This window comes from Procambarus clarkii, chromosome 22 (genome assembly GCF_040958095.1).
Source record: "Procambarus clarkii isolate CNS0578487 chromosome 22, FALCON_Pclarkii_2.0, whole genome shotgun sequence".
In the NCBI taxonomy this organism is placed as follows: domain Eukaryota; kingdom Metazoa; phylum Arthropoda; class Malacostraca; order Decapoda; family Cambaridae; genus Procambarus; species Procambarus clarkii.
Window position 1 is genome coordinate 25,365,036 of NC_091171.1, and position 14,162 is coordinate 25,379,197.

Here is a 14,162-nt window from a genome sequence, read left to right on the forward strand (position 1 = left end):
CCGTTGACACTACTACTAGGCTATCGTCAACTATAAGAGTTGGTATACATGTTTTGTCATGTTGAACTCTGGAAAAAATACATGAAGGTGACACTGGCGCCAGCTGGCGTGTGTCGGGACACTGGTGACTCTCGTGTCACGGTACGAGAGTCTTAAACACGAGCACAAGATGGGTCATGTAGGGACGTAGGGGGGATAGAACAGACATTTAACAATTTTACATAGGAATTAAGACCAGGAATTTTGTTAATAAGTTTGGCAGTAAAAACCTTGTTCAAGAAGGTGTTCTGATGCCAAATGTGTCTAGGTCAGTGAGGATCTTACCAGCAGCCTTCACTTCATTAGGGATGATACAACGGATGAAATGTGGGGCTGTGCTCCTGAGCGTAGTCATCAGGTTGTTGAGCTGCTCCTGAAGATGAGCGCACCAGCAGTTAGAAGGAAAATGATTTTGGAGACGGGGAGAGAAAGTGGGGAAGACATGTGGAAGTCCTCGTTCCAGTGGTAGTGGAGGGCGTGGGGAGGGGGTAAGCATGCGTGTCGGGGGGCCATATATATGGCTCTACTAGGAAGCTTGTCTTGTTCCTTTGAAGGGGCACTTTACTGTGTTCTGCGAACCTCCGTTCTAGAACGGTTCGAGATGGGAAAAAGGGGGCCACTTTGTCCTAAAACTGTTGTCAGGAGGGGGGGGGGGGGATGCCACATTACAAAGTGGATTACACTTTCACTGGAGATTAACACAACCAACCTGCCAGTCCGGCCAGTATCATCCGTTTAAGTATGGTTTTTTTTATATGGGTGAAAAGTGGGGGAGAAAGACACACACACGTTTACAGACAGCACTCCTTGCAGTTGTGGTACTGAGGCTACCCTTGGAGAACATCACGCCACTGCTTGTGCACTTGTCGTACAGAGGTTCTGGGTGTCAGTGATCCATCATTACAAACAATCAAACTTTACTGGAGAAGGGGACTGAGAAGGAAGAAGTGTGGGCTACTTCTCCTCCCGTGCTACTGGGAAGGACACGGCTTGCATGTCCTCCTGGAGCACTAGGAAGGACACGGCTTGCATGTCCTCCTGGAGCACTAGGAAGGACACGGCTTGCATGTCCTCCTGGAGCACTAGGAAGGACACGGCTTGCATGTCCTCCTGGAGCACTAGGAAGGACACGGCTTGCATGTCCTCCTGGAGCACTAGGAAGGACACGGCTTGCATGTCCTCCAGGAGCACTAGGAAGGACACGGCTTGCATGTCCTCCAGGAGCACTAGGAAGGACACGGCTTGCATGTCCTCCTGGAGCACTAGGAAGGACACGGCTTGCATGTCCTCCAGGAGCACTAGGAAGGTCACGGCTTGCATGTCCTCCTGGAGCACTAGGAAGGACACGACTTGCATGTCCTCCAGGAGCACGAGGAAGGATACTGGTTGCATGTCCACCTTGGCTACTAGAAAGGATACGAGTACATCCTCCGGATGGGAGTTCTAGGGAGGACATAGATTACATGTCCTTCACCGTTGCTAAAACACGGGTTGCACAGTAAGGGAGGGACGGGGAGGGAGTCTTACCAGTCTGCTTAAACTCATTGGGGATGATGCAGCGGATGAAGTGGGGACATGTGCTCATCAAGGTGGTCATCAGTTTATTAAGTTGTTCCTGTAAATACACCATACCCAGGGAAAGAGGCCACAGTTAATTTTTAGATATATGTTGGACTGCATCCCTCAGAGAGAGAGAGAGAGAGAGAGAGAGAGAGAGAGAGAGAGAGAGAGAGAGAGAGAGAGAGAGAGAGAGAGAGAGAGAGAGAGAGAGAGAGAGAGAGAGAGAGAGAGAGAGAGAGAGAGAGAGGGATAGGACGGAGGATTTGTGGGGTAGGATAATGAGGAAGGGTTGTGAGGTAGGATTGTGAGGGGGAGTAGTGAGGCAGGGCCTGTCAGAATAATATGGAAGGAGCACATCTTGTCAAGGTGGAAGATAATACCTTAAACACTGTCCACGTACTTACTCCCCTGGAAAGGTTAAAGTCAATGTTATACACATAATGATAATTATGTTACAGAATTGTGAGGAATTCAACCATCTCACGCGGGTGAGACTCACCAGAACAAGTGCTAGTTACTTGTGAGGTGTGAGAGGGCTGCTAGTGTTTGCACTCTGGGTCAGTTACTTGTGAGGTGGGAGAGGGCTGTCACTCTGAGCCAGTTTAATTTAGTTCAGCACTCTTTTAAACTTGTTGAGAACAAGATATGAAACAGAGCAAGTGACGAGTTTGTGTCACCTCATTTAGGTGAAGGTCACGTCAGTTAGTCGTGGAGGAGTGGTCGTGTCACCTCAGGTAGGTGAAGGTCTCGTCAGTTGGTCGTGGAGTAGTGGTCGTGTCACCTCAGCTAGGTGACACGACGACACGACTTCAAGATCACGTCGAGTGATCTTGAAGGTCTGAATGTTACGCCTCAACTGGTAGTGAGGAAACGTTTACCCCCCTCACAAGACTCAAGGAAACGAACTATGGGCAATTAGTTGATGTTCGAAATTACTCAAAATACTACAATACTCTACCAAATTACTCTAAATATTTTAATACTCTACCAAATTATTCCAAATATTATAATATTCTACCAAATTACTCCAAATATTATAATATTCTACCAAATTACTCAAAATAATACGGTATTCTACCAAATTACTCCAAATAATACGGTATTCTACCAAATTACTCAAAAATAGTATGGTATTCTACCGAATTACTCAAAATGATGAGTAAATGTCTTGTAAATTAATAAGACGAAATCTCATTTAATAGATGGTCTTCTAAATTACCCAATATTTTACTAGTTTGCTCTTCAGCAACTTTAATATAAGAATTACATAACCGCTTTTGTTATATAAATACATCTTCGATAATCTATCATCTGTTTATGATGTCATTGTTCTGATATTCATCATAGCCAAGAGCACTGTTTTTCCTTCCAACTATATATATATATATATATATATATATATATATATATATATATATATATATATATATATATATATATATATATATGACAATGTCAGACCACGGAGGAAAAATGAAACAGGAATTTCCTTAAGTACTTTCGTATATTAATACATCTTCAGAAGGAGTCATCTCCTTTTGAAGATGTATTAATATACGAAAGTACTTAAGGAAATTCCTGTTTCATTTTTCCTCCGTGGTCTGACATTGTCACATTTTTAATCACGTGTTTATTTTCGTGATATACACACACACATATATATATATATATATATATATATATATATATATATATATATATATATATATATATATATATATATATATATATATATATATATATATATATATATATATATATATATATATATACACAGGGGGTTGGCACTAGTTACTCCATACTCAACCCGTCTGTGTTAGCCCTTAGTCTGTGGAGTCATTATTAATTTCAGTTTTTATCCATCATGGTAAACTAATTACCTTTTGTAGGAGAATTTTGTAAAGAGTAACGTAAACCTATTAAGATCAATACTTCTAATTTTAATACTGTATGCAATAAAATCATAGGACGGACTTAAAATTAAGTTACAAGGTTGTATTACAGGTTAAGTTGCAAGTGTTATTGTGTTATAATAAGGTTTATATACGAGTACATAACAATCAGCAGAGAACACTGATGCTCTGGCTGGGTGGGGGTGGGGGTGGGGGGTGGGGGAGAGGGGGGGGAGGGCGTGTTGTGTCAGTGTCAGAAATAGTAAAGATGACTTAACATGTTCTCACTTAACTCGTCTGCAACACAAATATGCTATACAAATGTAAAATCGTATGTGCGAGTATAACGAGTGGTAGGCTCTCCTGCTAGTGTTCAGAGTGTAATGGGTGTGTGTTGAGGGTGCCGGTGGGTGTTGAGGGTATCGGTGGGGTGTTGAGGGTGTCGGTGGGGTGTTGAGGGTGTCGGTGGGGTGTTGAGGGTGTCGGTGCGGGTAGAGGCAGTTGTCACAGGACGGGCGGAGGGGGGGAGGGAGATGGGGGCGGGGGTTCGCCTTGGGGGTGGGGGGAAGAAGACAACATAAGACAACATAAGCGCACCTCTAGGAAGCATATTTACCTTGTACAAGCCGGACACCGTCTGGAAGCCGGAACCCTTCGCACGTTTGCCGCCTGCAGGGAGAACACAGACATGGTTCACCTAAGCTGCAGTAGCTTTGCTCTACCGCAAGACAAAAGAACAATTAAGCCTTTGTAAACATGGTGTTAGCCGTCAGACGGATCACGCTGGAATCATTACAGGCAACTGTATTACACATCTGTTTCTAGAAAGCATCCAGCAACAACACACGCAGACTCGGACAAGACCAAACATGGAGGCATTCTACCAAGTGCCAGGCCGCTTAGACACGTTTCTGCAGTTTACAACACTGATCAATATTTACCCTGTAAAGCCCGGACACTGTCAGGAAGCCAGAGCCCTTCGCTCGCTTTCCACCTGTTGGTAGACAACGCTCTCATTATCCGTGACTAAGGACGAGAGATTCGAGCCTGATTCTTGCAGTGTGTCTACCCAGTCATGCCCTCGCCCTACTCAGGCCGGGGTCGTCTCATGTCACAAGTGAGACGACTCCAACTTTCTCACTCAAAATGAAGATATAAATCAAATACTTTTAAGCAATATAAGTTAAATAATCTGTATTGGTAAAAATGTCAGTAAAGTGGTGGTCAATGTAAAGTGTAAAGTTTAAGTGTAAAGTATAGAGGCGACATGCAGCAGTGGCAACTCCCACTGTGGGATACAAACAACTTTGTCCTGTCAAAGTATCCACATGTTTTATTTAAAAAATATATATATATGTATTCATGATAAATTAGTATTACTGGCAAATATTTTGGAAATGCTTCAAGGCACGCAAACTGTATGAATTTATTACTATTTGAGAGAAATAAAGAGACTCAAAATGGATACATTAGTCATAAAAAATACATTAGCCACAAAATAACTCATTAGTCTCGAAATCTTGATATATATATATATTAGTCTGAAAGCTCTGTGGAGGCTTCATCACGTTAATATATACTATATCATGACGAGCTAAATGAAGGCAAATAATTATACTGAGCTCCATTAAAGTATATACCAAAATAAGTCTGAAATTTCATCCAAAGCGTCATATATTCTCTGGCAAACATGATTGTGAATTTAAAGTAAAGTCACTTGGAGAGCTATATGATGAAAGGTATAAGAGCAAACCAGGCAGCTTTGACTCATATTCAGTTGATCCATATCAAAGGTGAGGTTGACTGTGAGACGCGAGGCTCTCAGCAGGCCGCCACCACAGTCCCACCCGCGACCATACTCTGTGGACGAGACCAACCATCACCTTACCAATAATACACGTCACGTATTGAGCAAGCTACGCCTGGAATTATCATACAAGTTTATCTATAATAGTAGCAATGACAATAACGATAGAAACTGCGTGGAAATACACTGAGGGACCAGCGGAGTACTTACCACCCTTTCCACCAGTGTCGGGGCCACCGGACTGTCCGGCGTGGTCACTGAAGATGTCAACAGCCAGCTGGTTGGTAGCCTTCTTGATCTGGTCGACGACGGTGTCGTTGAGGGGGTCCTTGTTCTTCTCCAACCACCCAGTGAGGTTGTAGGGCACGGTACCGGCGTAATGAACGATGGCAAAGTGGGCCTCAGCGCAGCCTGGCTTGGGGGGCTTGGGCTTGATGAAGTTAGGAGACTTGCCAAGATGGTTAGCCTTCAGCTTCTCCTCGAAGGACTTATCAGTAGCCTTAGGGAACATAGACTCCTCTTCAAGAATGGAGAGGATGCCTAGAGGCTGTGGGATTCCAAGGAGAGGAGTTAGAGCAGGAAGGCCAAGCTTCACTATTAATTCAAGTCAAGCTATTGAAAGAAGGTTAATTTCTATATTTGTAGGCACCAATACATGATTCATTTTAATTAAACATGAGATATTAACATTAAGAAAATGGCGTTGAACTTACCTGGCGTGTTGTAATACTGTCGCTGATAAATATTCATTAATTAGCCAATATTTGAAGGAATACATAAAAATATTCATATACGTGAGCATTTAAAAAGATAGAATTTGATCTACTGGGTTAGAGTGGCATTGGCAACATGCTGAGACTTTATCCAGTAATACGGAATGAAAGATGAAGGCCAGCAAGGGCGTGAGATGTAAGAACTTTCAGTGCCAACCTAGTTGTTTATGCGATTCATGACGTAGTGTGGGAGCTGCCCCCCCTGCAAACACAACTGTAACCACAACACAACCTTATTTTCAAGTTGTAGCAACGAAAAAGAAGCGTTGTGGTTAGGTTGTGTTTGATGGGCAGCGAGTTAGCCGGGAGAGAGGCTGGAGGCGGGGCTGCACAGGGAACAGGAAGCACAGATTAGCATGTTAAGGACGAGACGACGCGAGGAGCTCAGTGGTAATGCCCTAATTGTTTACCTTCTGCTGTGTAGTACAAGTATACACAGATGAGGGGGGCATGGGAGGGCATTACCAGCGAGGCTCTCACAAGAATATATACGTGACAGCACGAGACAACATATAAGGCCTCATACAGTTTTGTTGTAGAGGTTACCTTCTCCAGGAGGTCAATACAAGCCTGGAGGTCAAGGCCAAAGTCTATGAAGGTCCAGTTAATCCCCTCCCGTTTGTACTCCTCTTGCTCCAGGACAAACATGTGATGATTGAAGAACTGTTGCAGTTTCTCGTTTGTGAAATTGATGCATAGTTGTTCAAAACTGTTGAACTGGAGGTGAGGAAACGGGCTATACAGTTATATGAACACATGAAGGAGAACAAAGTTTACACAGGAACAAATAACACCTGCCGTCGTTGGCTTTGTTTGGTCACAAGGTACTACTGAAACTAATAAGATTCACGTTCACAATTGAGTTACATCTACACATTAGGAGACATGGTTTGGGGGTTCAGGAGCGGTGTCTCATCACCTGTTCACCTGTTACCTTCCGGGGAGTCTAAGATGACATGAAAGAAAACAGACTACATACAGGTCCTCCATGTCCTAACAGGGACCTAAAGATGGACGCTGAGATTGGCACTGTCGTTTTACCTTCTCAATAAGTTCAATGCACGCCTGGAGGTCCAGACCAAAGTCAATGAAAGTCCAGTTAATGCCCTCTCGCTTGTACTCTTCTTGCTCGAGGACAAACATGTGGTGGTTGAAGAACTGTTGCAGTTTTTCGTTGGTAAAATTGATGCATAACTGCTCAAAGCCATTAAACTGGAAGGTGGTAACAGATGCATAGAAATTAGGTCAAGCGACACTGTACGAGAGGAAGAATGTGGTGTCAGGCCTCGTCTTAACTGGCCACCGGGATTGGGATGCTGGGAAGAGTATAAGTGTTATTACAAGAATCACATTAATTTGGAGAGAAAGATGTTATAACACTGTTGAGATCCCGAAGGTTTGTGCTTCTCGTCGGACTTTAAGGAGGTGGGTTGGTCCAGGTGATAATGGAGGGAGAGATGGGAGTAACGGATGGAAGGAAGGACACCAAGACAGCATGAGTCTTCTGTGAGATTCATGTTAGAAAGGACATATCCAGTGCGTTGATTTCGGTAAGGAGAGCATGCGTGGGAGGCAAGGTGGGCGGTCGTTACCTTCTCAATCAGCTCAATGCAGGCCTGGAGGTCTAGACCAAAGTCAATGAAAACCCAATTAATGCCCTCTCGTTTGTACTCTTCTTGCTCCAGGACAAACATGTGGTGGTTGAAGAACTGCTGTAGTTTCTCGTTGGTGAAATTGATGCATAACTGCTCGAAGCCATTGAACTAGGAAAGGCGAGACCATACACCAAGATAAGGTTTAATTCACAACACACTGAAGGGTCATAGCGCGGGGGTGATTGGTCCGTCACATCATCAGACCACAAAAGGAAATAAATGACACATAAGAACGGGTTAATACATTGAGAAACTCCTAGCGAGGAAGTACTACAAATCCTGGAAGTAATGTTTTGTGGCAGTCACCCCAAGGTAAATAAAAAAATGAAAAATTAAAAAAAAATCGGACACAGGAAAGTCCTGCCAGTTTGTGGGCAGAGTGGATAGACAGGTGACTGTACTATTCACACTAAAAGTGAGAGTTGCATCGGCAGCTTGAGTGCAGGTGGCGGCTGCATCAACAACCTGAGTGAGAATAGGGACGGGAACACTGCTCTATGACACAATCGACATTTCCCGAAAGTGTTCTTTATTAGGGAAATGGTGTTAGAAGAGGACGGAGATCCTTCGAAAACGAGAATACGCCATGAAATCGTTACCTTCTCGATAAGTTCAATGCAAGCCTGAAGGTCCAGACCAAAGTCAATGAAAACCCAATTAATGCCCTCTCGCTTGTACTCCTCTTGCTCAAGGACAAACATGTGGTGGTTGAAGAACTGCTGAAGTTTCTCGTTGGTGAAATTGATGCAAAGTTGCTCAAAGCCATTGTACTGTTGGGAAGGATTGAGAAGGACTGTCAATATTAAATTTACCGTTTGTAAAGTCCCCGGTGAGGTTGTTCTGCCCGTTTGTCATAGTTGCTTGTAGTGCATATTTTATGAACTGATACTGAACGGAAAACTTGGAGATATCTTTTTTAGCTTTAAAAACAAACAAAAAAAAACATATAAGGTGTTTCTTTAGAACGTATCTCAGAGAAGACGTAAAATACCTTTAGCTGACTCGTGCAAAACGGAAATTCCAGATTTGATACATATACATTGCAGGATAAATTGAGTTAAAGTAGTCTCACACTGAAACAGAACAAACTTGCTTCAAAAGATAAGGCACAAAATAAAATATGTGTTCAAGGGATATAATAAATAGCGGGTTGGGGGGGGGGGGGATGATGGTATCAACACACCAAAGCTGATAACAGCACTCTCCTTGTCTTGGGTGTTCTGCCAAGAAATAATAATTGTGTACAGAGGAAGCATTAAGTTGAGGAAGAAATATCCACCAGTGGGTGTATGGAAGTGTAGGGTGTATGGAAGTGTGGGGTGTATGGGGGAGTGTGGGGTGTATGGGGGAGTGTGGGGTGTATGGGGGAGTGTGGGGTGTATGGGGGAGTGTGGGGTGTATGGGGCAGTGTGGGGTGTATGGGGGAGTGTGGGAATGAATACATAACTGTGGGGAAGGTGAGGAGACCTACAAGGTACCCAGTTATGGGGATCTCTCCTATCTCGCGTGTGTTGAACTGGATGACTGTCTCTGGAATGTTGAACAAAATGACTGTCTCAAGAATGTTGAACAGGATGACTGTGCGTATTATACAGCAATGCTCCCGTGTGCTCGACTAAGATAGTAATTATAAAGGAACTTATCCTACTCTGATGCTGATAATAACTAATCACGAGAAGCTACGAAAATTACCCTTAAGCGTCACAAAATCTAACCTTTAAGGACTTTGTAAAGGGATATTTGTATAACGACACTCAGATCTGTTGAAACAGTGATAGGAATAGAACAAAAGGAAGAATGATAGTGGGGATAGAGGAATGGATATGAACAGTATGCATAGAATAGGATAGAAACTTACACAGTGGGGATAGAAAAGAAGATTGACACAGTGGGAATAATATAAAATGGGGAATGACACAGAATTAGAAAAAGCGTGACCCCAGAGGGGGAATAGGGGTAGAAGGAGCGTACCAGAGTAGGGATAGAAGAGGACAGAAACACAGTGAATGGTGACAGTGGAAGTTCTGTGACACAGCAGGGACACGGGTGGAGGAAGAGCGACAAAGTTGGGCGAAGAGAGTATGATATAACAGGGGGAAGAGTTCTTCAATGGGATGAGAGAGGGCGAAGTGAAAACACGAGGACATGTGTTGACGGGGCAGACAAGGAGGACGAATGAGAGGGATAACGCAGGAGGATGACACGGGCAGGACGGTGAAGACTGGTAGTGTGAGCACCAACACTCGTCCCTCTTGGTCATGATGAACACAACGAAATAAAACTTGTGTATTAGCAGCGGGTGAGTAAACGGGCAGGAGTTAATACCCGAGGCATCCTGCGGCCTGGAAGAGAAGGGCGTGGAGAACACGTGTAAGGGGCGGGGCAGGGGCGGGGGCATGGGTGGGGGCTGGGCCGGGGTAGGGGCGGGGCAGGGGCGGGGACGCAGGGGGTGTGGCAGGGGCAGAGGCTGGGGCAGGGGCTGGGGCATGGGTGGGGGCTGGGCCGGGGTAGGGGCGGGGACGCAGGGGGTGGAGCAGGGGCAGGGGCGGGCTGAGTAAGTGACAGGATGGTGGCAAGGAGGGCGATCCAGACTGTACTGTCGTAAGAGTCTGAGTTAGAGAGCGGGGGGAGCCCTCGTCATGGCTGTGAATGAGGAAGTCAAACCAGGGGTAGTAACTGGGGGGCTGCTAGTGGGAGGTGAGAAGATAAGTCTTTTCCAGTTCTGGAAGATCATATGAGGTGCAGGGGCGGCGTGCGTGATTTGGGGGGTTGGGGGAACAAAAGGGACATTATATTCAGCCTTTGGGGTGTACTAGTACCTCTCAAAAGCGTAATACAAAACTCCAGGTCCATACGAACTCAGGAAAGATACGTGAAGACTTGCCGAGTATTTTCAGTACAGCAGCTGATGCCTATCTGCTCCAAGCCGTAGTTGTGTTTACAATAAAACGGGAGACATTGTCATCACTGGCGGGGGCGGGGCAGAGAATGAGGGCGTCAGAAACATATGGTGTGTGTGTGAGGCGAGGCGAGGCGAGGCCGGCCTGGTCGCCGCACCGGCCTGAGGGGCCACATACACGGTGCGGCTGCGGCCCGACTCTCCACCCTCGCAACACACACAACCTTACATCAACGGATACCGTATCAAAATTTGCTGGAAATCAACATCGTGAATTTATCAAAATATCTTATTTCTTGTATTGAATATATCATGCGTTGAAACTGACTTTCAAAATGTACTTTTTGTATTAAGTGCAGTCAGTGTTCGCCTTATATCACAACAACGGCCAACAATTGGAGTGGTTCAAAACTTACGTCGAAGATCTCGAAGCCGGCAATGTCGAGCACACCGATGAACATGACTCGCTTCTGGCCCGTCTCGAGGGTCACGTTACACTTCTTCACCAGCTGCTTGAAGGTACGATCGTAGATAGCCTTAGCCAGGGCACCAACTGAGTAGTTGACCTGGTCCTTGTTCCTGCCTTGGGTCACGAACTCGTTACCGACCTTGATCTTGGGCTTGGTCAGGTTCTTGTACAGGTCAGCGCCTTCAATGCCCATCAACTTGCCAATAATTTCACCTTCCTGTAAGAGACATTGAAGATGACTTTCTTGCACCTATATTAATCATACTCTGAGAGGAGAGAGAAAGACAGAGTTTAATATAGGGAACATAATGTCAGGTGTAAGAGTAGCGAGAGAAAAGAGTGGTCGTACCTGTGTTCCCTCGGCCTCGGCCTGCTCCTCGCGACCTCTCTGCTTGAACTTGAGCTCACCAAAGTGCATCACGGAGGCGGTCACCTTGTATACATTTTCCTTTTCTTCCTTAGAGAAGCCGAGGACATCGAAGGCGTCCTGTGAAACCGGGCTTTGGTTCAGAATGCAGTACTCAAGTTACGTACAGCAGGTCCATAGACGACCCGCTCGCATTATTTTCAAGGGGGTGTTTTTAAACTGACTTTAAAGTTAACTAGACATGCAAGAATATTTCAGGTATTAACCAGAATATTCTGAAATATTCCAAAAATTGTGATATCCGAGTATAACGCATTAACAAATTACAGCTTCGCCATAATAATTTCCAAAGTTATTCTGTATGATTCAATTTTTATAATCAAGCTAAATAAATGCTAAATAGAGGAATACCTTCACAGTACAGAACCAGATATAAACTTGCCTGCGAAGACCAGCGGCGGAGAAGGTACAGGAGGTTAGACATGGTCGCGCCCCACCAGGGCCGACGATCCCAGGATGTGATTAGTAACCACTGGTCTAGAACCATGCACTACACCAGGGGTAACATTTTGGGGTGTGTGGGGGGGAGGAGACAATATACGAGGAGGGGGAGAGAGAACATGTCAATGATGCACACATGTGAGGAAGAAATGGTTACAGGACTTGCCTTTTCTCGAGGGCACTGAAGGTCTTTATCAAACCTCAACGGTGATGATTACATTACCAATTTCAAGGATAGATGAAATTGTTAATGTAATCATCACAGTTGAGGTCTGATAAAGACATTTTGTGCCCTCTGTAATTCTTTTTTTTTGCACTACCGCTCACAGGATGAGTATGGGGTGCACAATAAACTAGCCGCCTCCGGCGGCAACATTCAATGTTAGGGAGGTAACTTGTGATTAAACGTAAATATCAGTTTGATGCATAAAACACACGCACCTACACACACACACACACACACTCACACACACACACACACACACACACACACACACACACACACACACACACACACACACACACACACACTCTCTCTCTCTCACACACACACACACACTCTCTCACACACACACTCTCTCACACACACACACACACACTCACACACACACACACACACTCACACACACACACACACACACACACACACACACACACACACACACACACACACACACACACACACACACACACACACACACACACACACACACACACTCACACACACTTGGTGGCAGGAGACGTGAAGCTGCCAGGCCTGGCACCTTGAGAGCATCAGTAACACCAAGAGCTGTCATGGGCAGGAAGCTCATACCAGTGTAAACACACATACACAAGCTGAGATAAGCCACAGCCAAGCTTCTTAAGAGCTTTATGCTGGCGCAAGCTTTAGCATATCTGCTAATTTAGCTGCACTGCATGCAGTGCAGCTAAAAAAATGGATATTGTATGAGATAAAATGAGGAAAGTTCGCTCTCGTGTCCAACTGTCATTATAATTCTGGTTCGAGAGCTTCCAGAGCTATGATGGACAAGCTGGACAAAGGGCCTATACGGTTTCCACATTTTGTTCTCGTTCATGCTGTCTTCATTATCTGGGTCAGAGGAAGACCCGCCACTTACGTCAGTGAACTGCATGTCCTCTTTGTCGTCAATGGAGGCCACAGTGACCTTGCCTTGGGACACGATGTGATAGTCGTGGATGTCGTTAGACAAGTAGCACATTGCTAGAAACAATAAGTATTCTTGTCAATATTGTGAACTTTCATTGCTTAATAGGCTTACCCGGATGAGCCTATGTGGAAGATAAACTACTTAGGTTGGTATATGTTAGTAGATGAAGGGGGAGGGGGGGAACAATCACATTGTCCTTTCAGACCCAGTTAGGTTTAGAATTTTGACTATAATAACCTACATTTCTATTTTTGCTGTAGACAAAACTCAGTTTGTCCGGATGCAGAGTTGTTAGATGAAATATAAAACAGGATGAAATAAACTACTAAATTGTTTAGCTATAATTTGGAAGACCTCTAGACTTATATTTCGTATGAAATAAGTTCTAGGGCTTAAAATAAACCTTAACAACAACAAAATTAACGATTTCAGGCAACATAAGGGTGGATCTAAGACGGGGTTAACCCGAGAACAACCCCGTTCTCGGGTTGTTCTAGCGAGGGAGGAACACACACACACTCCGCTACCTTCACCACTTACATCGGTAAACTGCATTTCTTCAGCATCATCAATAGAGGCCACAGTAACTTTACCCTGACTCACAAAGTGGTAGTCATGGATACTATCGGAGAGCAAGCAGATAGCTGCAATGAATGAAGGAACTGTTACCTGAAGAACACTGGGGAGCCACTGTCAGGGACGAGCCAGCCCCCATACTCAGGAACTACACATCAGTCCCCCCCTTACATTCAACAAACTTTTTGATTTACCGTTTAGATTCTACGTTAGGTAGGCATTGTTTTAGAGCTTTGTAGCGTGACGGGTTATATGCTTATATTATTTTGGTTCGTTTTAGTCTGAAATGCCTGAGATTCACTGTACTTTAATGTTAAATGAAGCCCTTCAACTAAAATCTAAAATAGACAACTTTAAGATACGAATATGAATAAGTAAGGTTTGTTAATAGCAGTCACTGAGTTTGTGACACCTTCTCTACCTCTCCGTCTGCAGTAACTTATTAAAACAAG

The 14,162-nt window shown here is 44.5% G+C and overlaps 1 protein-coding gene across 48 annotated transcripts in view; it reads right to left on the reverse strand.

The window, feature by feature from the left end:
* The window catches only part of LOC123760860 (myosin heavy chain, muscle), a 48,573-nt gene that overhangs the window by 19,654 nt on the left and 14,757 nt on the right, over positions 1-14,162 (reverse strand). For 9 of the 48 annotated variants that reach the window (XM_069329545.1, XM_069329572.1, XM_069329556.1 and 6 more), the window contains exons 7-12: positions 13,675-13,778; positions 11,444-11,581; positions 11,042-11,311; positions 7,113-7,283; positions 5,512-5,845; positions 4,433-4,485 (exon numbers count right to left, since the gene is read on the reverse strand). In XM_069329545.1, coding sequence (XP_069185646.1) covers positions 4,433-4,485; positions 5,512-5,845; positions 7,113-7,283; positions 11,042-11,311; positions 11,444-11,581; positions 13,675-13,778 — 1,070 coding nt within the window. Of the gene's footprint in view, positions 1-324; positions 413-1,566; positions 1,655-4,107; positions 4,161-4,432; positions 4,486-5,511; positions 5,846-6,617; positions 6,789-7,112; positions 7,284-7,663; positions 7,835-8,325; positions 8,497-11,041; positions 11,312-11,443; positions 11,582-13,083; positions 13,188-13,674; positions 13,779-14,162 lie in introns of all 48 variants that reach the window. The other 39 variants (XM_069329586.1, XM_069329559.1, XM_069329565.1 and 36 more) reach the window with 22 other exon arrangements.